This window comes from Aspergillus niger (assembly GCF_000002855.4).
Source record: "Aspergillus niger supercontig An04".
NCBI classification, from domain to species: domain Eukaryota; kingdom Fungi; phylum Ascomycota; class Eurotiomycetes; order Eurotiales; family Aspergillaceae; genus Aspergillus; species Aspergillus niger.
Window position 1 is genome coordinate 480,309 of NT_166539.1, and position 24,376 is coordinate 504,684.

Sequence of the window (24,376 nt, forward strand, 5' to 3'; positions counted from 1 at the left end):
TTAGTTTGGCTAGAGAAGGAAGACACAAAATGCTAGCATCATGATGGGCGCCGTAAAGAATCGGGTAGTAGTAACATTAGTATATTTAAACCAGCTTGTATCCACCCTGTAGAACAGTTCATACTCAAGTCATTATACTCGCAACTTCTTGCCCACCCTGCCCAGTGCCTAGTACTATTACTAGTAGTGGTTCATTGAAGTTACCACGACTACAATGATCATTCTGTAATGGACGTCATAAAGCTAGCAAACCTTGTTACTGTGAGCTGAAAAGATTTGGAAACCGGATCATTATAATAGTGACACATATAATATACAGAGAACAGAGACTAGACAAATGACTGAAGTCACGAATTGAGAACGCCAGGCAAGACCATGCCAAAATGAGGCCTCCTTCACTGTACAGACGAGCTGGAATATAGTGATGGATAGCACGTATTCCATGACAGAAACAGTAATCGCTTTCCCGATAGCAGCAGCTAGTGGTGGAAATACAGTTTTTATCAAGTCACTGAACACATAGGCGGCTTGCTGGTGCATAACCCGGACCGCTGACAAGTAGCATCCATGCTAATGCCTTAGATCTGAACGAAAAATATAGCTCGCCAATGGGAGCAAGAGATAAGTAAGAGCATGGTTCTGGCACAGACGATACTGAAAGGCTGATAAACACAGGCCTGATAACAGGGCGATTATGATGGTGGCAGTTCCAAATGCAATCAGTGCAGTATAGAGAGCCCCAAGAAGCCCTCAAATCAGCGTTTGGCTGCAGACGAGCCAAGCTTCTTTTGTGTCAACTGAAGAAAGGCGTTAGTTCATCTATAGCTGAAAGCAATGTCATGAATTTCCTCCATGGGCGCGCAATCAGTTTCCCGAGCGTTGATTTCAGCAAGGGAGTGGTAAGGCCGCAGGAAAGCAAGCCCAAAGGTCTGTACTCACCCATTCCTTCTTACAATCTCGATAAGCCCTGAATAGTCCCTGGTCAGTCTAAGGGATGGATAATTCGAACAAAGTAATGTAACACCAAAAATGGCTACTTCAGCCACTTGACAGGTATAAGACGGCAGCATATGTAACTCATCAGAGACAAATGGCACCAAGCCAACCAGTCGTAGCGACTGAGAAAAGACGAGGTGATGTATTTCATAAATTGGTGAACTTACTGGAAATAATCCGAGCACATCTCCTTATCAAAACCATTGCGCTTCATGCACTTTAGGCTTCGATCTGCGAAATCTTGACATGGGTCAAAGTATTCGCTTGCCGTTTTGCTAGAGACGACAGATGATTGTCAGTCATGACCTATTATCTACAACTAGCTAGCATGTGCTAGCAGATCCACCTTGTCTTCTCCCCCCCTCCGGGCGGAAACCAATGGTATCATTGAAACAACACGAGAGAACCCAAAGCAAGAAACTGGAGATTCGAGCACATGATTACGCTCGCTCACCAAAACAACAGGGAAAATTGAGGTGAGAATCAGAAACAGAGGTAAAAGTTTAAACATACCTGGTGAATTTCCGCTCCACCCGCTCCCAGGCATTGGGGTTGGTTTGATCGGATGAGGATGGTTGTTTATCAGATTGGGAGGCCATAGTTTGTAATGAGCCGAGCAAGCGAACACCTGAATTCGGAGCGTGATAGGGTGACTGCGAGAGTAGAAGACTCTAGGTCCGAGAATAGAGAACTCCGGGATATTGCGGGTAGATGTTGATGTTGATGTTGATGAGGATGGCAGTAGTTGTACCAATCGAAGCGGCCGGAGGAAAATCCAGACCCGCCAGTCTTGGCGTGGAGATCCATCCCCGGGAACGAGAACCTTAAAAAGTAAAGAACTCACTGACGCGGTTGAACGTCGCGTGGTTGAGAGAATGTAGACTGCGGATCCGTTCTAAAACTTAGGGGAGTCTTGATCTCAAGCTTCAATCTTGGTTTGTAGTTGGTCGCCTGCGGGCAATTTCGTTCTATGATTACTGCGTCCTTCTAGAAAGATGGACTGTCTGTGCTGCGTGCTCGGAGCTCAGGCCGGGGATCACTTATCTACTAGGTTCTTGGATGATTTCGCCCTGCAAGTGTGGAGCCATCCGCGCATTTTACCAAAGATACGGAGATTTAAGCCCAGAGTATATACGGGTTCGCAGGGGCTCAATCTCAATAATGACTGACTCCAAGGCAGTGGGTACCCCTCATTGCCATTGCGTCCCGGGGTGGCTTGCTTTTCTTTTCCCGCCGAACGTACTATTTTGCAGAATAGTGCCAAATTGATCACCAGAGATTTAATGGCGTTCTCTGATTGCGTACATTTTGGTTGCGAAAGTTTCTGACGTTGTTCCCGGTCGTCACATGGTCTAACCCCGGCTCCCATAGAGCGTGCTGGTTCGAGGGAGAATTTCATATCCAAAGAAAGGTATTGGTAGGATGGGCGACGATTTGCAAGTCGAATCTGCCTTTCCTGTTGGGTGGCCCATCCATGCTCTGAGATAATCCTATTTGGCTATATGACAGTAAAGTTGTTCAACGAAGCCGGCTAGCTTGCAAGCATCCTGAATCGAGCCGGCCTGCATGATTGCAAGCACTGATAGTATTCCTCACGCCCACTACACCGTCAATATATGACATAGGGTAAATTATATCATGACTTCGCCGCTCATTTGTGTTTGCACATCCCCTGTGGGGGTGCCAATTAGCCAGTGGGCGAGTTGTCGGAAAGTATCCCAACCTTTACTGCTCACTCACATACACAACGCTGTTGCTTTATCCGGATCAAGCAAAGAGATCTCGGGATATGGCCTGTTTCGGATTACGAGGACCGCTGCCAGTCCGTCCGTAACGCGCCTTAGCCGGACGCAGACATCAAATGACATCTATATATGCGCGGGAAGCGCAAGGACCGCAGAACTCTTGAGTTCGCAACGGCTGGCACAGGCTGTAGAAGAGGGAGGGCCGTAGGGAGGGATCTCCGTTATCTGATAGCCGCACCAGCTTGCTAATAATCTGCCCAGCTGAAGAACTGAACCCATCCCGATCATTTACCAAATCAAGTCAATAATTCCCCACTACTAGTGGCTTCAGTGCGTAAAAATTTGGCAACTCTCATAAAATACGTTCAACCCTCAACCCCGACAAAGCGGGACATCGATCGGTGCCCGTCTGGTCCTGGAATGCCCTAATCGAATCTTTAGCAGCCGATATCCCAAACAGGAACAGTGAAGCACGCCGCCGTCAGGTTCAATTTGATGTAGTAAGATATTTCAGCGCTAGCCGCACAAATCCAGCTGGAAATCTAGATGCCTGGTCTGGCTTTCCCAAACCGGTTGACACAATCAGCATGATGCTGAAGCGCTATCTGCCCACGCCTTGCCATTGGATTCTCTTTGGTCTGGATCTACCCGGCGACTGAAAACACCGACAAATCCAGGGCCTACCAAGCATTGGCCGGCCATCATGAAAATGGTCTCTTGGTTGGCTAGGGATTCACTGTGCCAAACCAGACACAGGATCAGTATCCACGGGCTATCTCCATCGGCTATCGCTATAGGCCTAAGATGTTCGTGCTGCTGCCATAGGATAGAATGAAAAGCGGGGCCCAGTTAATTTTCATGACCAGCCGCATAGGATCTCACCGAATATGAGGACTTGATAACAGAAATTCCCCAAGAAGAAGTAGTCCCTCGATGCTTGAGCCACTAGCACGCTCCAATATGCCCATGTATCCATTAACAGGCTTTCATCGACCAAGGAACATACCGTGCGTATTTTCTTAAGCTAGGACTTGCTGGGCAGCTGTTAAGCTTGAGAGGGAATTCACATATTGGAGAAAGCTCACTGATTTGTCGAGCTACAGCGTGCAGTGAAGTTATTTGCATCCGGATCTTGCCATGGGCAGATTTGTTAAGTTTAGGTATAAATACCTGGTCACCCTTTAACAGTTATCCTCACCATCAGCTTCTCTCAGTCCTTCAAGTAACAGACCATCGTCTTCTTTCAAGTAAAACACCACCGTCCTCTTTGCCAGTTGTCTCTATAAAACTCCTCTCTGAACAATGGCCTTTGTGGGAACTAGCATGGCCAGCCCGGTCTCAGCCATTAATGAGGTAGTCGACATCACCGGAGAGGCCTTCCAGGAAAATGAGGCTTGCCAGGTCGAAAAGGCCGCTCCAGAGCCAGAGCATGTGGTATTCGATCCGTCCAAGCATCTCGCTTTTGTGCCTCCTTCGAAGGTCCACACGATGAACGAGCTCGGCTACCCTAACAATCGTGGAGTTTCCCCTGTTGGCGTCTCCGAGCCATTCTCACTATTTTCGGTCGAAGCTGTGGAGCACATGCGTAAGGAAGTTCTCACCAGTGAGGTTTATGCCAAGCATAAGTACTCGAGTGAGATTGCCGAATGTCAGCTAAGGGGCTATGCAGCTGAGTAAATATCGAAGCTTTCATCCCATCTGAAGCCATGACTGACACATAGGAACAGGTGCGCTCCATTTGTTTATGACGCTTGGAAAAATCCTGAAACACTTGCTATAATCTCCAAAGTCGCCGGTGTCGATCTCGTCCCGGTTATGGACTTCGAACTGGGCCACGTAAACATTTCTGGTCACAATGAAGAGGAGAAGCATGAAGCCGTGAAGGCAGCCGGGGTATTGGGTAAGGGTATTGCCGTGAAGCCCAGCAACGATGATGCCATAGTCGACTGGCACACTGACAGCTACCCCTTCGTTTGTGTGACAATGCTATCCGACTGTACCAATATGATCGGTGGAGAAACGGCCCTTAGAACGGGCAACGGCGATATTGTCAAAGTCAGGGGACCGCAGAAGGTAAGTACATGACAATTGGATCTTAATAGCTCAAGCTTATGAGTTGTCCTAGGGTTCGGCAGTCATCCTACAAGGCCGGTATATCGAGCACAAAGCTCTCCGTGCTTTTGGGGCGACCGAGCGAATTACCATGGTGACTTCCTTCCGGCCTCGGGCTTCGTCCATCAAGGACGACACCGTGCTTACCACCGTCCGCCCAATATCGGACCTCAATGAATTGTATCATCAGTTCACTGAATATCGATTCGAAATCCTTGGCGATCGTCTCCGTGACGTCAATAAACTTATGCGAGACCAAAAGCGAGCCCGGCGCACTTTTGATACGCGTGCTGCGAAACTCTTCATTCGTGAGCAGATCGATTTTTTGGAACACATGAATAAAGAGATCGTGGACGACGAAAAAGTGATCAAGGGAGTGATTGATGATAGTCACCTTGTGTCAGAGGATCTGAAGCTAGAGCGTTCCCGGAAGCGGGCGCTCGCAGATGTCGAGTAGTGCAGCCTTCAGATTCTACGTCTGCTAAGCCTCATTATCTGAAGTTTATCACTTTCGCTTCAATTCGGCTTCGAAAGTCAACGCTCTCGATTTCTTGTCACAGGAAGAAATAATATTTTCTAAAATCAGATAGGATTCTAAGTCAAATCTCTCCATATTATCCCGCTTCATACATAGTGTATTTAAACCTGCATAAGCTCATCAGTAGATAGTCAGGAGACATTCTTCTTGTTGGGGGTAACCCCCTAGGGGGGTATAACCTGAAAGCTGGTGGTCTTAAGGCGTTTATCAAGCGCTTTAGTGCAACAGGAGCGGTTAGAAGAGAGTCACAAGCTGAAGCCATGTGCTGCTTGGCTGAAGTACTACTAAACGCACCACGTACAGATGACCTGCAGTCAGTTGCCAATTGAAGAGAATCGTCATTGTGAAGCCGTTCGCACCGGGGGTCTGAAAGATGATACCTCATTCAATGCTCCATGAGAACTGTTTATATTGCTGTGATCGAGTCTGTACAACGGTGAAGTGTGCTCTATGAGGATGGCCATGTTATAGGAGCTGAGTAGAGGAGATCAAGTATAAGTGTGGCAGACGATTGGTGTCCGGATTTCAGCCATGTTCCTTCGGTCATATGGTGGAGATACGCCAGCCTGATTATTGCCACAAAAAGAAGAAGGCATCACATTGTACTAGAATATGTTGCCCCCTGCATACTCACATAAGGTTCACCGAAGCGCTGGGACATGCGAAACGAATGCACTAATATGGAAAAGGGTGGTGGTGGCCAACCTGCCGCAAGTATCGGAACTGTTGGGATATGAGCAAGCCCCATCTCACTGTTCAAACAAAGATAAAATCTGGATAATTTATTCCGATCCAACTGTAGTAATAACCCCGACGTGGTCCACTTATGACAGAGCTAAAGCGCTGCTGAGATATATTTGGCGTATCGACGGTGAGACGGCGCCGGGTTACTCCTTCGGCCTTAGTTTTCCGTTAGGGTCGTCGTCTAGCACTGGAGAGGGACAAATCACAGCCCATGACCTTGTCCGCTAACCCATCAGGCTGGATTCAATCCCGTCTCTCCTCCGTTTCTTTTGACCGGCGTAATTGTTGGAAGTTGGAAAGATGTGTATGTGTTGGAGGATACGGAGTAGAGATAGATGGGATCGACCCGACGACAGGTAGAGTTTCGGCTTCTTCCACGGTTCCACTCAATCATCCGCCGCCCCATTGTTTGCTCGGTTTGCGCGCAGATTCCCCGACCAGAAAATCATGCTCACGCCGGCCAGACCAATCGCCATATGATCAATTCTCTTTCTTTCTTCGAATCTTTTCTCTTTGCTTCGTGCCGGTCATACCGTCTGGTACCTTCAGGCCAAGAGCACACCGTCTCGACATCTCTAGCGCCCTTCTCCCGTCGCGTCAAACTCCAGCGCTTGGTGGGGAGTTCTTTCTGTCAATGTCCGCAATCCTCGCGCGTACCTGAGAGTTCCCATCCATACTACTTGTATCCCACCCCTTCCTCTCCGACCGCACACCGTCTACCTTCCGTATCTGAGACGGAACTTGTCGCGTTGGATACAAGGACAAGATCATCAACTATATAAACCCGTTACCACCAGCGTCTGATCCGTGTCTCCTCATACCATGTCCGAACCTACCCCCGCTGGAGCTGCCTTGAGCAATGGCTCCGAGAGCACCAGCACACCAAATGTCAATACTGGAGATAACGCGTCAGGGGTGAGCTTCCCTTTGTAGGGTCAAGCCTTTCATGCGCTGATATATATCGTTATTTTCTAGCTCTTTCAAACCCTGCAAGGTCATGTCGACGATATCCGTTCTCTCCTACAATGCGGCGTTTGCATCCGACCACTTTATGAACCCTATACCCTTGCCTGCGGACATACCTTTTGCTACAGTGTCAGTATCGCCAATCTCGACGACACTCATAAGTTTTGGCGTCTAACCTTTCGCTCTAGTGTCTAACATCATGGTTTGTTGGTGGGAGGCACAACAAGACATGCCCGGACTGTCGAGCACCGGTGAAAGCGCAACCAGCTCCCGCTTACTTGGTAGGCCTCTGCATATCATACTTGTTTCTGATCCGATGCTCAACAGGCACTAACTAAAATACTCAAGGTCCGCGCTGTTGTTCAAATGTTCACAAGTCGCCCGGAGCTGCTTGATAAGGGCGAGACCACAGACGAACACCTAAGCCATCAACGCGAAGAAGCGGAGCGACTGGAAAAAGACAAGGCCAACACACACCCGCGGGAAGGGGGCCTGTTCCGTGGTACGTTCAACAAGAAGCTTCCAGTCGCGCAACCTATCGTGGACCTCGAGGACAATGTTGTGCGTTGTCCACGTTGTTCCTGGGAGCTAGAGGAAGATGAAGGATGTGCACAATGCGGGTATCGACAAGATGATGAGTCTGTGACTGGAAGTTCAGGCTGGAGTGAGTCAGACGAAAACTCCGAGATGACGGACTATTTGGAAGACGATGATGAGATTGAAGATGGGTTTGGGGACGCGGATGAATATGGCTGGGATCCTAGCCATGACCAGCTGCCCCTTGATATTCAACCTGCCGACATAGACCAACTTTATCGTCAGTGGTATGGCCTAGCGCCTGGCGACCTTCCGGGTGTGCGCACAACTGGGCCTTTTCGCCGGCAGAACCATTATGGCTGGCCTTCTGGAGTTTCGTCAGCTCTCGAGGAAGATAGCGACATGGATGATGAGGACGAGGATGCAGACATGGATTCGTTCATCGACGATGACTTGGAACACGATGATTATTCCGAATCTGACCGATCCACAGTGGTTGGGCGGCATGAAATTTCGGTCACCCACACTATTGGAACTGACTTGTCAACCTTTGATGAGATGTCTGAAGAAAGCGACGAGGAGAGCCTGGACGATGAAAGTCATGATGACGACGACGATGACGATGACGATGACGACGAGGATCCGATTCTGCCTCCTGTTGGTGGCATTCGGCGCAATCGCATCCAAACCTACCGAATACAGTCGAGTTCGCCATCTTGCGAGAATGGGACTTCCGGTACAGCGTCGGGACGCAGTGAATCCAGATCCCAGGGAGATATCCGTCATGATCCACGGTTACAACAGCAAGTGTCCGCTGGATCTACTGTCATGAATGCAATCAGCGTGGATGACGATTCTGACGAAGGCCCCGTGCGACCAACTAGGCGGACAAGAGACAGGGGCAATCGCCGACCCTCGGCCTATTAAATCACCCCGACAACTCATCTACGATTCTAATGACGATTGATATTACTTCCTAATGATCCATTATGTGCGACTTCTCTTGATCTTGCGGTGCTCGATCACCCATCCTTGGGACCTCAAAAGAAATATTACCCTTCTATATCAGGCCTACTACATACACCCCAACAGCCGAGCTGGCAATCTGATTTGCGACCACCCCGAAGAAGATACGAGGTCGCGTTCTATTCTACATGTTCCAGGACATTTGCATCATCCCCGTAAAGAAGGCTTAACCCTCCCTCAGGCCATTTGAAAATACCCCTGTTTGCGATCCGTTGTCTCATGCTACTTGTTCAGTACCTTGGGTAAAGGTTGTTATCAAGCGCCATTCGGTTTTATGACATATCCGTTTAAGAGCACATGTATCATCAAGCATCTTATAGTCTTCTTCTTTTCCCGCCATACCATCATTCTAGATTGCAGGAAATACCGATCTCATTGATTGAGACAATACATAACAAAAATCTCACACTAATTAAGTGAACCATGATCCAAGCAGCAGTAGTATTATATCAGTAAAACAGAATTAAAGATCATTTTCCACACCCCCAACATCGAAAGCATCAATCGCTTAACCCACCACCACTATCCCACCTCTCCACGACAACCACAATCGTACTAGTAACGCCGCATCCTTCCCCGGTACGCCCGGCGTGGGCAGCACTACATCTTCCCCTCGGTGAATTCCAATCCTAACCGCGCACATTCGCGTGCGCGAGTCGCGAAATTTGGTGCTACATGAATAACTCCTAGTCTTTCCCGCTCAACAGATCAACATATGGAGCGAGTACTGCATCTGATCATACGCCATAGCCGTAAATAGTAATAGCATTGAACTAAACTTAGTAACTATGCATCATGCCCCGCCCAACTCGCCGAGTCCACTATCTAGTCTAGGCAGATATCCCTATCCGCCTTCAGTCTAGTCGCCGGCTTTAGCGCCGGGGAATTAATGAACCCGCTAGACTTAGTGGCCTGCAGGTTGCAGGGTCGTTGTCACGCTCGGCGCTTATGTTGTGGTTTCAGCTGACGGTTCTCGTCGGTAAGTAGAACTTCAACATGCCGGCTTTGTTGAGGCTTGGTGAGGGAGTGAATTTGGTTTCTGTTGGTGGGTTTGATGGTAGATGTCTTATGAGAAATACTATTACTAGTGGTAGGAGAGGAGTCATTGAAGAAAATTCTCATGTTCAAAGTATATACATCGTACAAGAAACCGGCTAAATCACGGGGATTAGAGAGATAGTGGAACAGAAAAGTACCTCTTCTAATGCGAACTTTTGAAAGCAATATGCAGAGACCACCGGCCCGGGAATAAAGATACATGCATAGAGTAGATAGAAAAGAAATGTAGGATGCACAGACGCCATGATGTTTCCACTACATTGCATACAGCCGTCCAGCGCCGCCACCAAAATCAATTAGTCAGTCAGCGCCTCGATTCGGATACTAATCGATCGATGCCAGGATCGATCATTTCGATTTTTGGGAGATGAATGGTACTTCGAACACGACGGCACCGTTCCGACCGTCCGCGGTGGGGCCGTCATGGAAGTTGTTGGAGAAGCATTTGAACCTTGCTAGCCGATGTTCCTTGCCAACAGCGGCTACGATGCAGAGCCCATGTTGCTCGGGCGCAGACGGCTTGGTGTTGGACTTGGACTTGGACTTGGGTTCCGCTGGCGCTTGGCCTGGTTTGGCGGTTTCTGCGCGACGCTCGAAAACAGCAATATCGTTGATCACACCCTTGATCAGCGGTTCTGCTTCCTCCTCGGTCTGCTGGGCCGGCGCACCATCAACTGCCATGTGATCCGGGCTCGTCGGTGTGTCGAAGGCAAGGGTCTGCTTTAATTGCTCGGATGGGGTGTCGGGGGTTAGCGGAATGCTGGATCCTGCTCCGATAGGGCCCAGAGGAACAATGGTCTTTTTGTCTTCCGAGATCTTCCATGCCCGGATGAAGCCATCCCAGCTGCCGCTAAGTACGACGTCTGTGCCCGGAAGCGTAGTCAAAGCGGTGATCCAGCGGGGCATGCGCCGGAGGTGACGGGAATTGTGTGCTGCGGTTTCTTGATTGACTTCAGAGGAGAGTTCGTCCAGTGGAGGTAAGGGGTCGAGGCCGTGTGCGTGAGGGATCGTGTGAAGCGGCTTCTTCTTGTGAATGGACCAGAGAGAGATGGAACCTGAGTCCGATCCAGTAACGAAGTGGTTAGGAGGTAACGGCGATACGCAGTCAATGTTGTTCTCTTGATAGGAGGCGCTCTTAGAACCACCACGGAAGATCAGTTGGGATTCCTCGATAACCTTCCACAACCTGGCCGTGCGATCGCGCGCTCCCACACTGACACACTGATCGATGGCCATGGCGGCGACGGACGTAACATGATCTTGATGTCCGAAGAGTGTTTCAACATAGGCATGGCCGGCTGTACTCAGAGACCAGGTCTTGATGGTCCGGTCATAAGAGCCAGAGAAGAGCTGCTCTCCAGAACTCATGGTAGAGATATGACGAGCGAAGGCAAGACCACTGACAGCGTCGCGATGTTGTGTGAAGGTCTTCAGGGGGGTAAGAGTCTCCGCGTCCCAGACGATGAGTTTCCGGTCTTCTCCTCCCGTGGCTACAAATTTTCCGGACGGCGACACTGCGACGGACAAGATGTTCTTGGTATGTCCATGCTCTTCTCCCGTCTCCGCAACCTTTCGCAAGCCCCGCACAAACCTGACCTGCTTTGGCTTCTTCCGCTGGGGGCGAGGAGGGCGTTCGGACTCCTCTCCATTTGTTGTAGAAATCGTGGAGGTGGGTGTGGCGAGTTCCCATTTAATCAAGGTCTTGTCCTTCGAAACGGTGTAAACATACGGCGCATGGACTGCAATTGACGTAGTTGACTGCGTATCTGCCCGGAAGAAGGTATGGGAGGCCGTCGAGAAGGCCAAATCGGAGGCAATCTGACGATAAACGCGTCCTTTGAATTCATCCTGCAGCTCTCGTCAGCTCTGCATGTAAAACGCCTGACCAGCCGAACAGGAGCCGGATGGGAGGATTTGTACTTACAACATCCTCTTTCAGCCTCTCTGCGATCAAGTCACGATCAATCTCGGCCGCGTCAAAGCCAAAGTCCTCCACTTCATCCCGGACATTTTCCAGGTACCGCTCCGCAAGCTTCAATCTCCGGTCTCCGGCTGTCTCTCCTTCGTCGGATTCTGAGCCACTTTCCTCCTCCGATATCCCTGAGGCACCACTGAGCTCATCCTCATCAATGTCGCTTCCCGAAACTGACGGCTCCCTAGTCTTCTTTTTGCCACTCTTTGCGCCCGCATCTCCGTCTCCATCGACACCTCGTTTCTTAGACGCGGGGGCGCCAGCGCGGTCTTCTCTCTTGCGCTTCCGCTGCGAAGCGGGCAGGGTGAAAAAAGACGACATCACCCAATGTAATTGACCGAAGCTCTGAGAGTGGAAAACGGGCGGTAAAAGAGGGTCTGGAGGGGAAGAAGGCTCTGGCAAATTGGCCGATGCGATGGAGATACTCGGTTTCTCACTTTTTTCTGCCGGTGGACCGTGCAGGCGGAAAGCGCATCAACTTTACGCCTAATTGCTGACTCAGCGCGAAGCTCCGGCCTAAGGCAGTAAGGCAGCAAGAGCCGCAGCTCCAGGCAGTCAAAGCTCCGCGCGGCCAACGATGGGCTCTCGACTGTCATCTTTCCATCTCCTCTTCCATTACCCCCCTCTCTTTCATCTTTCCTCTAGAATAAACACACCCTGAGATACTACAAACATGTAAGTATGCCGCAATATATATCGATGGACACGACGCTCACTCATCCTCGTTCACAGGGAGGTTCTACTCGGCATCACTGGAAAGGACTTCGTCATTCTGGCGGCCTCCAAAGCTGCCATGAGAGGCCCCACCATCCTCAAAGCCGAAGATGACAAGACAAAGCAGCTGAATGAACACAACCTTATGGCCTTCTCGGGAGAGGCGGGAGACACAGGTTCGTTGCAGCTTCCCCAGTGATCGGAGACGCGGAACCGCCATAAACTAGATAGCTAACCCGGAGCTCAATTAGTACAATTCGCGGAGTACATCCAAGCCAACATCCAACTATACACGATGCGGAACGATACGGAGCTGGGTCCGAGTGCGGTTGCCAGCTTTGTCCGGGGAGAAATGGCGCGGAGTCTGCGGTCTCGGAATCCCTACACTGTCAACCTCCTGCTGGGAGGTGTCGATCCCATCACGCAGAAGCCTCATCTATACTGGATTGATTATCTGGCATCATTGGCTCCCGTACCATATGCTGCTCACGGCTATGCGCAGTAAGTGTGGGCGCTGAGTAACAGCGGTCTCAAGCTGTTGGGATTCATGCTAAGGTGCTCTAGATACTACTGCCTGTCCACTCTCGATAAACACCACCACCCCGACATCTCGCTCGAAGAAGGAATGAAGCTCTTGGAAATGTGCACAGACGAATTGAAGCGCAGACTACCGATCGATTACAAGGGGGTATGTTACCAGAGTCATAGGCCCCGCAGTGCGAGCGAGTATGGGTAGCTGACAGCTTCTAGGTTCTGGTGAAGATCGTGACAAAGGACGGCGTGCAAGAAGTACCATTCGATAATGACAGGATTGTCAAGAGTGCCTAATGTGATGTATCATACCAATGATTGTCTTATGTTTTCGGTTTCACGGGACTTGGGTTTCAAGAGAAGATCGGGTTGCATGGCAGGGTATTTTCCATGACTTTGACCGAGATAAAGTCTCTTCTATTATTTAGCTAAAGTAGAGACAATATCAATGATTTCTCGAGAAGCCTATTTTACCCGTAACATCGTAGCACTAGCGCACCCAGCTTGATGCCGCCGGTTGCGATTCCATGATGCCGTATGTAACCAAGCACCTTATGACGCTGTGCGGGTGTTTGGCATGTTTGCACTGGGCGGTTTGCATCGCGTCCTTCGCAGGCCGAATCCCGCAACCCCAGCAGCTTCCCTCACCAATCTCGCCATTTTACCCAGTCATGATGTCGAAGAGACAAGCTGAGCTGTCGCTCGAGGAAGAGCTCGCAGCAGGCTCTCCTGCCTCGAAGAAAGCGCGTGTGGAGGACGAAGAGCTGCCGGAGGACGACCCGCGCCGTGGAGCTTTGCCGATTCGCCGGGCGACTGGACAGCAACTTGAAGAACATGAGCGCAGCGGACAAGATATTCTTGCAGCTGCTGATCAGGAAGGCGAAGAGCTAGCGGAAGCAGCGCAAGATGGAGGCCCCGAATCGTCCGATATTGATGCTGATGACGACAAACCGGTTATCGCGGCCCCGAAACGTCAGAGCGCCCCCATGGAGGGCTACAGCGACCTGTACCTCGATACGATCAATCGCGAAATCCTCGACTTCGATTTTGAAAAGCTATGCTCGGTCAGCTTGTCGAATATTAATGTGTACGCTTGTCTGGTGTGCGGCAAATACTTCCAGGGCAGAGGACCGAAGTCGCATGCTTATTTCCATGCGCTTGAGGTCGGACACCATGTTTTCGTCAATATGGGTACTAAAAAGGTCTACGTTCTCCCGGAAGGCTATGAGGTTAAGAACCAGAGCTTGGACGATATCAAATACGTGGTGGACCCGTACTACAGCAAGGATGAGGTGATGAAGCTGGACAAGGAAGTACACGACGCATTCGACCTGGCAGGAAACCGTTATAGGCCTGGTAAGACACTCAGACTGTTTATATTGCTAAAGACAATGTGTTAATCATTTGCAGGTTTTGTTGGCATGAATAACATCAAAGCCAACGATTATCTGAACGTGGTGGTCCAGCTCTTAGCTCACGTCTTCCCCATTCGCAATTACTTCCTGCTGCATGAATTCCCTCAACCAGGAACGCCTCAATTAGCACTCCGCTTCAGTACCCTAGTCCGAAAACTATGGAACCCTAAGGCATTTCGCTCCCATGTATCTCCGCACGAACTGTTGCAGGAGATCGCTCTCCGCTCATCCAAGCGCTTTACCCTCACACAGCAGTCCGATCCAGTGGAGTTCATGTCGTGGTTCTTGAACAACCTCCACCTCTCTCTTGGAGGGTCCAAGAAACCATCCAAGACACCTACAAGCGTTGTACAAGCCGCATTCCAGGGTCACTTGAGGATCGAAAGCCAGGCTATCACAGCCCATTCAGATACCCAAAACGCGCGTCTAGTTTTCACCGAATCCGGCTCCATCAACAGCCAAACGACACCCTTCCTCATCCTCACCTTAGACCTACCACCCACGCCCCTTTTCCAATCCGCGAACCGGGAATCTATCATCCCGCAAGTCCCTCTGACTACCCTCCTGAACAAGTACAACGGAATCACCGCCTCCGAAAAACTCGCCCACAGAGTCCGCCACAGGCTCCTCCACCCCCTTCCTCCCTACCTCCTCTTCCACATCAAGCGCTTCAGCAAGAACCGCTTCGTCTCCGAACGTAACCCCACAATCGTGACCTTCCCATCCCCTCGCTCATTAGACATGTCGCCCTATGTTGAGCCAAACCCAGAGATCTGGCCTCCAGGGGAACCGATCCTCTACGATCTCGTCGCAAACATCATCCTCGACCCTACTGTCGCCGCTCCAGGTGCTCACGAGGAAGCCGCAGCAGACAAAGGAGTCAATGCTGCTAGCGGAAAAGCTTCGTCAGGAGCTGGAGCTGGCAGCGAGAAAGTCTCCTGGCTTGTTCAGTTGCATGATAAAGCTATGTCTGCGGAGAATGGTCGGCTTCAGAAAGAACATGCTGGCGAGCAGCGTGGACCCGAGTGGCTGGAGATTCAGGATCTGTTTGTCAAGCGAGCAGAAAGCGAAACTTTGTTCACGAAGGAAGGGTACTTGATGGTATGGGAACGTCGAAAGGTTCCTGGCGTGCCGAATCGTAAGGGGAAGAATCCGGCTAAGTGATACCGGGATATTTGTGGATGTGGTGTCTTGTTAAATACTGCTTGTTGAACGGTCCCGACTGTAGGCCTTGGCACGGAGGGGCTACTGTATAATTAAGAATCTACGACGATGATAGAATTAACCATTTCTTCCGAATTATTTTTGATCTTGCAGCCATAGCTCATACTAAATGATGCTGTTGAAGTTACTCTGTCACTGAGGGCTGAAAAGATGATAATGAGAAGGATCAAGTGACGGTGTCCATTATGCCCTGTAATATGTGCAATGAAGAAAAAAGGCGACAGCGGCGGCAGAAAGCCAATGTGTCGAAAGTACTATTCCGACTAACAGGCCATCTCAGATTTGCATAGCCGGCAGAAAGTTTAGAGGATGTTTATAGCGTTCCCCAGCCGCAAAATTTTCTTCCGATCTTGATGGCGGCGCCGGATATGACACCCCAAACAGTTGCGTTAACGGCAGCTTGTATTCCAGTTATGAGGGCAACCTTGCCAAGATATGACAACATGTCTGATCGTGGGGTCAAACTCCAATCTCCTAACCCTCGGACATCAGCTCGAAGAGCGGCAGGAGCGTGAGTAGACCGCAGATATGACGCAGCAAGGGACCGCAGGTAGAGGGATTCGAGAGGTATGAACAGAAAGTTTGTTAGTATAGACGCTAGATGCGATGCTAACGAGTCGACAGGGTGAGAGGAGAGAATGGTAACCCGATTCGCAGTGGCGGTCCCACTAGGTACCATATTCTGGCGAATATTAGGATCGGAAATTCGGGGAAACATCTCGGAATCAAAGTCATTCTCATGGGCTCGCTCGACCTCGGGGGATTGATGGAGTGTGTCCCCCTGTGACGGTTCCTCTATGCTTTCAGGCAGGACATTCACCGGATTTGATGTAGGAGCTTCAGCAGGTGGCCGTTGAGAGTCCAGATCTTGAATGTGACCCGGAGAGCCCGAACCAAGGTTGTCATTCATAGGCATAGGCGATGCGCTCGTAGTCATATTAGAGAGTCCATCACTATCCATATTATCTGAATTAAGAACTGTGGTCAGATTCCTGCCCTGGTTGGACAGAAGGCTATCGAGGAATTCAGAGATCGTTTGCCCGTCTACCACCTCGCCATTGGCTGGGAGTTGAGAGGCTTCGTTTTGAGGTCGTGCGGTTGCCTGTCCTTGGTTCTGAGGGCGGCGGTTTCCCAAAAGCTCCAGCTGCATTGTGATTACATCGGAATTTTGATGGATAAGGGAAGCCCGGACCCGGGGTGAAGCTGGAGAAGAGGTCGCAGGGGACGATGGACGGGAGAAAAGCGTGTTTGACCGCGAGTTCCGGTGATTTTCACCTGCATCACCACGCTGTAACTCTCCGTTTGGTAGAGCTGACGAGTTGTCGTCTGGTGGAGGTAAGGTCCCTGCCCGCCGTAGCGGAGCCATCTCCGCGAGGTCGCCGCTACTCATTTCAGTTGGTGACTGAGACATACGGTTTTCTTCATTGGCAAGGACTTGGTTGCCACCGAAGCCAGCACCTAAATCCGCTGTTTGATCGAGTGAGCGTCGATTTGGAGTATTAGAACGTGTTTGGTCATGATGGATATGTCCACTCGTAAACGGAGGCTCGGATGACCGTCTTCGTGGTCGACGGGTTCTGGATTGCCGCTCATGCTGCAACTGCTCTATGCTTTGAGGAAGGGACTCCAGCCACTCTCGCCTACGACGAGCGTCTGCTGCTTGCTCCGATGCTCGTGCTGTTCGCAATGATTTGAGGCCAAACCAAGATAGCACCCATGATCGGAAGAAACCTAGCTCGTACATCAGGTCTTCCGTGAAGGAGAGATTACTGCGACGATTCTCTTCCTCTGATCGACGCCCAAGAGCTGGCATCATCCAGTCAATAAGATCATTGTCATACGCCACTTTCACAGAGAGTTCGTCCGCGTAGATGGGCTTTGGCAGTCTTCGCCGAATAAACCTATAAAGCCTTACCTCAATTACTGGGCGTAGACATACAGAGAGGTAAACGAGTAGCGCCGGGGTTTTTAGAAGGTTTAGTAGGAATCCGCTAAGCGACTCGACAGAATAATCTGTGGGTAGATTGGGTAGCTGCATTGAAGCTAGCTCACCAAAGGGCAAGAAGAAGCGTATCCCGGGCATAGAGTGAGCAGGAACGATGTGAAGGGACTGTAAGAGGGAATACATGTATGTCTGTATCGCCAGAACCAGCATGGTTCCTCTGCCCCTATACATGGCATTAGAAGATAGCGGAATGGTTGATTCGGGATACTTACGCTGAATATACGACATTCAACAATGCCCGCATAAGCTTGGAGCCTACGTCATCTTCCGGGAACAAATTCTGCAAGAAAGCAATTAGACGTTCCAAGGGGTGATGTCGACAAAAGGATATGCATGTGGATACAGCCCATGCCGGAATCCCAGCAAAATAGAAGCCCCATATTCCGTAGGCAGAGCGTTCAAGACGCACAATGCTTAGCAGGGGCAGCCGCGTATAGCTCTTAAATGTCTGATAAATGTTCAATTAACCCGCTGTCCCATAGCTATAGATGCCATTACTGTATATGGCGCGCTCTTACCTGTACCCGACCTAGAAGGGAAGAGGTCCACCAAGAGCCAAGGAAGACTGAGACTTGGTCCAGTGTGGCCATAACCAAGCCATAGTCATTTTCCGCAGCTATGATATCGAGCTTCTGCTGTTCGCTGGGCCCACTGACATTGCCATCTTCGCTGACAACAATGCCCATTGTGGAAAGAATATCATTCTTGGCTCTACGGAGTTCCCTGCCAAAGGACTTAGATTCCGGGTTGATTGGATGACCTCTTTCATCGTAATGCTGGACGTATCCGTCCGCATGTAAGCTTGATACTGTCCGCTGAGTGACATTTCCTGAGTTTATCGCAGAGCTCGCAGGGCGCTCAGGAGCTTCGTAAGGAGACCGGCCCTAGATGGCTATTAATTATTCGCCCGATATAATAGATGGTAACACGTAAAATGGAAACGGGGAAGTGTTGGTAGGTAGAGGAGGTGACTGCCAATCTTGAGATGGGACACAGGTAGGTATGAAGACGAAGCTGTAGATATGCCTGAAAGGAAGATCCCATTCGTGTTGATTGCATATTACTTCAAAAGCAAACAGACTTTCGCGCAGAAAACAAACTACATCAGATGTGTCCCCACTCGCAGCTGAGCATATACAACGAAAAGAGACATGAGCCTACCAGAGCCAGCCGATTGAGATATGCTCGCCGCCCCATCGCGTGAGCATGCCAACAACATTCATCGAAAAGTAACCGTAAGGGGCATTTCTGCCTTGATGATGAAGATATCCGAGACTAGCAAAAGCAACTCGATGGATTGCGAGATCGATGGTAGTCCTGCCCCAAATGGTAAGTGTCAGTCATCTAGGCGGCTCCGGCGTCTGGGGCGGTTAGATCACGAGCTAGCGGGGTTCCACCAGCTCGTCAAACAAAGCAAACATCTCGAAAAAAGACCCAAAAGTTTCGGTGCGACGGCGACTCGGACGGCGGTACGCAACTGCCAATTTCTTTGAAAGCGCGGATTTGTTCTGTCGTATGATGGCGCGGTAGATTCCTAGACTTCTGGTTGTTGAGAAAATTACCCCATCATGTCCAAAGCCGTGGTTAAGACGACCTTCGAGGCGTCTCGAACTCTTCGTCCCATCTACACCGGAGGAAGCACTGCGCTGGATGCTAGTGGTCGTCTATTGGCGACTTGCATTGGCGAGGATGCTCTCGTGGTCGACCTTGAGACCGGTGACCAAGTTGCCAGCCTTGAAGGCGTAAGCTTCTCTCATACATTTAGAAGTCGCAAGTGGCTAACCCGGATGTTTTAGGACGGCGAGATAATCACTAGCTTGGCCAGTATGCAACTCTCTCTCTCTTTTGCTTCCCCTTCCTACGCTAGCTAGGAGGTATGTTCTGACTGCGCTTAGTTTCTCCATCGGCTTCGCATGTCATTCTCTGTTCGCGCTCGATGTCCATGCGCATCTACTCTCTGACGCCTTTCGATGAGAACACACGAACCGTCGAGGCCAAACTAGCTAGAAGCTTGAAACCTCACACAGCCCCTGTTGTCACCACTGCGATCGATCCCACGGGTACTCTCCTAGCAACTGGCGCTGCAGATGGTTCTATTAAGGTTTGGGATATTAGGGGTGGATATATCACACATACTTTCCATGGTCATGGTGGTGTTATTTCGGCGCTGTGTTTCTTCCAGGTACCTTACCAGGACAACGACAAAGCATCATCAAAGAAGAAGAAGAAGGGACCCAAGGGCAAGACCCATGACTCTGATGAGGATGAGGACATGGATGAAGTAGCCGATTCGATTGGCGCTTTTCGACTCGCTTCGGGTGATGAGGAGGGTATGGTCCGCGTCTGGGATTTGAACAAGAGAAAGCCTATCGCATCACTGGAATCGCACGTCTCCGTTGTACGGAGTCTTTCGTACTCGCCCGCAGAGAATGCGCTGCTCTCTGCAGGTCGCGATAAGACTGTCATTGTGTGGGATGTGCGGACTTTCAAGACGCGCCGTGTCATCCCTGTCCTCGAGAGCGTGGAAGCAGCTTGCTTTGTTGCTGACAGCGAATTGTGCTTGGTGGGAGGAGAGAACGGCCGTTTGCGTGTGTGGGACTGCAACCGCGGAGGAGAGGTTACTCACGAGCAAGAAGCTGCGGCCGAGTTCGAGGCCGTGGTGGCGATCCAGTATTCCGCAGGCATGTCATTTGCAATGACCGTGCATGCTGACCAGACCATCCGACTGCACTCACTTCAGCCACTCGCCGACTATAAAGCTGGGTCTACTCTTGAGCCATTGCCAGTGATCAGACGTATCTCCGGCAACGATGATGATATCATCGATCTCGCATATGTCGGTCCCGATCGGTCGATGCTTGCGTTGGCTACCAACACCGAAAGCATAAGGGTGGTTTCAGTTGGGCCTTCCGAGGATAGGCCCGCTACCGGAGAGGGTGACTACTTTGGTGCCGATGTCACGCACTTAGAAGGCCACGACGACATCATCATTTGTATCGACGTTGACTGGTCAGGCCACTGGCTTGTTACCGGTGCAAAGGATAATACTGCACGTCTTTGGCGGCTTGATCCGAAGAACTCCTCTTACACATGCTTTGCTGTCCTCACTGGACATGCCGAGTCGCTCGGTGCCATCAGTTTCCCCCGAGCTCCTCCGCCAGCCAACACCCCTGCTCACAACGACCCTTTGAACCATCCTCCTGCTTTCCTGCTCACAGGATCTCAGGATCGTACTATCAAACGATGGGACACGGGTAAACTGGCTCCCCTCAAGTCATCCAAGCCTCACAATCCCAAGGCAGTATACACACGGAAAGCCCATGAAAAAGATATTAATGCTTTGGATATTAATCCGACATCAACGTTGTTCGCGTCCGCATCTCAGGATCGTACTGTGAAGATCTGGTCCATAGAGGATGGCTCCGTTGTGGGTGTCCTGCGTGGACATAAGAGGGGAGTCTGGTCAGCACGATTCGCACCTCGTGGTACTCCTATCCTCACATCCGACACCGGAACGAGCACAAACCGAGGCATGATTGCTACAGGATCGGGAGACAAGACTATCAAGATCTGGAGCCTGTCGGACTACAGCTGTCTTCTCACCTTCGAAGGCCACACAAATAGTGTGCTCAAGGTGATCTGGCTGCCACCTTCGGACTTGTCCAACAAGGATGAGGATGAAGACGAAGCAATGACACATAATGCAGTTGCGCAGGTGCGACCTCTAGTTGCGTCTGCGGCCGCAGATGGCTTGGTGAAGATTTGGTCACCTTACAGCGGCGAGGTCGAGACGACTCTCGACAACCATGAAGACCGTGTCTGGGCTCTAGCCAGCCCTACGCCATCTGGCTGCCGTGATGACGTTCTGTCTTCATCTACCCTCTCACAAACTTCTCCTTACGGCCTTGCCTCTGGTTCTGCCGACTCAACTGTTACCTTCTGGACAGACACGACTTCTGCTACATACACCGCTACTGTAAACGCCAACTCGGCTCGTATTGAGCAAGATCAACAGCTCCAGAACTACATTCGTGCCGGAGCATATCGCGAAGCCATCACACTCGCGCTTCAACTCAACCACCCAGCCCGGCTACTGTCCTTGTTTACTTCTGCCATCGATGCCGCAGATGACCCAACAGCGACCGACTCCGAAGCCAGCGAGCGTGCCAACAGCCTAACTGGCAACCCCTCGATTGACGAGGTTCTTCAGACCCTTGACCCCGAAAATCTATGTACCCTCCTCCTTAGACTTCGTGACTGGAACACGAACGCCCGAACATCCAGGGTCGCACAGCGAATCTTGTTCGCTTTGTTCCGCTCCTACCCGGCTTCAACGTTTGTCGAGCTTGCCACCTCAAGTATGGCGAAGCGTCGCCGCGAGGGTCGCACTTCAGCAGGCATGAAGGATATCCTGCAAGCTCTGGCCTCGTATACCGACCGGCATTATCGTCGTGTCGAAGAACTTTCCGACGAAAGCTACCTCGTGGAATGGGTTCTGGCAGAGATGGACGGTGGTGTGGGACTTGGAGGATTGGGCGTTTCTACCCCGTATGACCCTTACAGCAGTCTCCCTGAAGACAGTGTCCCGGAGCATGAGAAAGATGTGGTCATGCTGGGGGTATAGGAGAACCCAAGTGTGGATAAAACTAAGATTTTTGAATGAGACTATGTACAAATAGACCCGAGTTAATCTGCATGTTTGCAAATACCGTGTGTATGGTGGCGCTTTTAGTGGGAGTACTTGTTCTTTTCTGGTAGGAGACCAGTACATAAAAAGTTTCTTTTATTTTGAAATGACACTACCTGTTCTGGATTGGAAGCTACTCAGGCAGATATTCTACCTGGCCATGGAACTAGTCGTCGGTATTAAAAATGTCAACGTTATTAATAGTATCACTCTCGACAGTCCTTCCAACGCGTCCTGTGTCATACAAAATGGTATCAAGATCATAAGTAGTATATGCGGATTTGAATATGTCTAGGAAATTGAAAGGTGAAAAGCAGGCCACGTCTTCCCCAATTCATCGATCCTCGTCTCTCCTTCTCCGGCGGGAGTCGCGATCACTGTCTCGCTCCCTATCCCGGTCACGATGTCTACTCGATGTATGCGACGAAGAATGCCTTGAGCTACTATGGCGATCATCATCACGATACCGTCTGCTGCGGTCCCGATCCCGATCTCTGTCCCTGTCACGCTCTCGTTCCCGATCTCCATTTCGATCACGATCCCGGCGATAGTCACGATCCCGGTCACGGTCTCTGTCCCGGTAGTAGCGGTCATCACGACTGTCGCTATCTTCATCTTCGTATCTGCGCCGTCTTGAATGCCGGTCACTGGATGACAAACTCCGGTCTCTCCTTGAAGATCCGGTCCTCCGTCTGTCATAGCGATCAGTTTCATCGTCATCGTAGTCGCGACGCCGTGAGTCACGATCACGATCCCTATCACGGCCACTCTTCTCCAAATTGCGATCTCGTCGTTGCTTCCATTCGTCATCGTCGCCCCGTTTCCTGGCCTCTTTCCGTTGCGCCGCGAGCTCCTCTTCTGTTATGAACTCGCCGGTCTGCTTGTTTCGCATCATGATGGGCATATATACACCTTCCGGATTGGACTCGCCCTCCTTCCCTCCCTTCCTGGACCCTTTCCGCATGGCAGCCTTGCCCCATGCACCGAGCTCGGCCTCTGCACCCTTCCCCCCAGACACATCTTTCGCTCCGATCCCCAGGAACCCAGGACGACGCTCCGGGACCCGCGGCTTATTGTCCTGATTTGCAGAACCACCGTATTTTCCTCTTCCTACAGCTTGACCCTCCTTCCACCCCATACCACGAAGTAGCGCAGCGCCAAACTCCTCAACAGGGATTGCGTTATACTGATCCAAGCTCGCAGACTCCGGGCGCGCCGCAACATCCGCTCGAAAAGAAGACGTCTCATCATATCGCCCGCCCGCCCGATCATCGTCATCTCGATTAACCGACTCAATAACAAGATCCGACCTGCGCTCCGGCTCCCCCTTCGTCTCTCGAATAAGCGCCTGCAAGGCAATCTCATCCTGCGTGAGTGGCTTGCGTTCTACCTCGGCAGCAGGAGTAGCAGCAGGCTCAGTAACATCCTTCATCGGGCGATCATTATCCGCCGCCTGGGCCGAATCCTGCGAAGCCGGCTGCGCAAAACTCAACCCATAAGCCATACTCGGACGCTCTGTCTCAACATTATCTCCAGCAACTTCACCCCGTTTCTGAGCTTCCTGAATGGCCTGGACCTCCTTTGGCAAGAGGTTCTTGCCCTTAGGTTTCCGGAGATTGACGCCCGGACGGTCCCTCCAATTATTATTTCCAGCGACGGGAATGATCAGCTCGCGCTTTTCTTCCACCTTGTTGGCGGGAATAGCCGTTCCCGTTAAGGTGTCGAACCCGGTGACGGCTTCATGAGTGGGCGCGGCTTCTTCATCGGATTCTTCGTCATCGTGCAGGTGGTGAGGTCGGCGCGCGAGTGTTCGGCTGGGTGAGTCGGTGGAACGCGCCGCGCCTTGAATGTTGAAGGACGTTTTCTTCGGCTGGCCGTTTGCTGGTGCTTTCGTGGAGTTTCCGCCTAATGATAGAGAGAATGGCTTCGCTGAGGAACTGGAGTCCGCATTGCTGTTCTGCGGCGATTGTGAGGACGACATTGTGACGGTGCCCCTTCGTGGGCTGCTGATTCGGAGAGAACTAATTAGGGGAGTGAAAAGCTGCCTTTAATCCATATGTGCGAAATGAGCACCCGCAGCATATAGCGAGTCTTTACTGAGTATG

General features: G+C 50.9%; 8 protein-coding genes across 8 annotated transcripts; 5 read left to right on the forward strand and 3 right to left on the reverse strand.

The window, feature by feature from the left end:
• Positions 1–4,043: 4,043 nt before the first annotated feature.
• An04g01840 (uncharacterized protein) lies at positions 4,044–5,310 on the forward strand (the record flags this gene model as incomplete). Its single annotated transcript, XM_001401515.1, has 3 exons — positions 4,044–4,414; positions 4,469–4,814; positions 4,867–5,310. 3 exons carry the CDS (start codon positions 4,044–4,046, stop codon positions 5,308–5,310), a joined length of 1,161 nt encoding a protein of 386 aa, XP_001401552.1.
• Positions 5,311–6,957: 1,647 nt separating this feature from the next.
• Positions 6,958–8,565, forward strand: An04g01850 (uncharacterized protein; the record flags this gene model as incomplete). Its single annotated transcript, XM_059747334.1, has 4 exons — positions 6,958–7,050; positions 7,111–7,230; positions 7,290–7,382; positions 7,450–8,565. The coding sequence occupies 4 exons, from the start codon at positions 6,958–6,960 to the stop codon at positions 8,563–8,565; spliced, it is 1,422 nt and encodes a 473-aa protein (XP_059606868.1).
• Positions 8,566–10,071: 1,506 nt separating this feature from the next.
• On the reverse strand, positions 10,072–12,016 carry An04g01860 (uncharacterized protein; the record flags this gene model as incomplete). Its single annotated transcript, XM_001401517.3, has 2 exons — positions 10,072–11,571; positions 11,648–12,016. The coding sequence occupies 2 exons, from the start codon at positions 12,014–12,016 to the stop codon at positions 10,072–10,074; spliced, it is 1,869 nt and encodes a 622-aa protein (XP_001401554.1).
• Positions 12,017–12,425: 409 nt separating this feature from the next.
• Positions 12,426–13,237, forward strand: An04g01870 (uncharacterized protein; the record flags this gene model as incomplete). The annotated part of the gene is given in 4 exon segments (XM_001401518.3): positions 12,426–12,585; positions 12,661–12,910; positions 12,974–13,097; positions 13,160–13,237. Coding segments are annotated over 4 exon segments (612 nt in total), but the record flags the coding sequence as incomplete, so codon positions are not given.
• A 377-nt stretch (positions 13,238–13,614) lies between these two features.
• Positions 13,615–15,519, forward strand: An04g01880 (uncharacterized protein; the record flags this gene model as incomplete). The annotated part of the gene is made up of 3 exons (XM_059747337.1): positions 13,615–14,296; positions 14,351–15,202; positions 15,320–15,519. The coding sequence occupies 3 exons, from the start codon at positions 13,615–13,617 to the stop codon at positions 15,517–15,519; spliced, it is 1,734 nt and encodes a 577-aa protein (XP_059606869.1).
• Positions 15,520–15,892: 373 nt separating this feature from the next.
• Positions 15,893–18,781, reverse strand: An04g01890 (uncharacterized protein; the record flags this gene model as incomplete). The annotated part of the gene is made up of 4 exons (XM_001401520.3): positions 15,893–17,747; positions 17,797–18,032; positions 18,103–18,468; positions 18,746–18,781. 4 exons carry the CDS (start codon positions 18,779–18,781, stop codon positions 15,893–15,895), a joined length of 2,493 nt encoding a protein of 830 aa, XP_001401557.1.
• Positions 18,782–19,152: 371 nt separating this feature from the next.
• Positions 19,153–22,208, forward strand: An04g01900 (uncharacterized protein; the record flags this gene model as incomplete). The annotated part of the gene is made up of 5 exons (XM_059747338.1): positions 19,153–19,326; positions 19,381–19,408; positions 19,480–19,766; positions 19,854–21,069; positions 21,115–22,208. The coding sequence occupies 5 exons, from the start codon at positions 19,153–19,155 to the stop codon at positions 22,206–22,208; spliced, it is 2,799 nt and encodes a 932-aa protein (XP_059606870.1).
• A 397-nt stretch (positions 22,209–22,605) lies between these two features.
• On the reverse strand, positions 22,606–24,252 carry An04g01910 (uncharacterized protein; the record flags this gene model as incomplete). Its single annotated transcript, XM_001401522.3, has 1 exon — positions 22,606–24,252. The coding sequence occupies one exon, from the start codon at positions 24,250–24,252 to the stop codon at positions 22,606–22,608; it is 1,647 nt and encodes a 548-aa protein (XP_001401559.1).
• Positions 24,253–24,376: the final 124 nt, after the last annotated feature.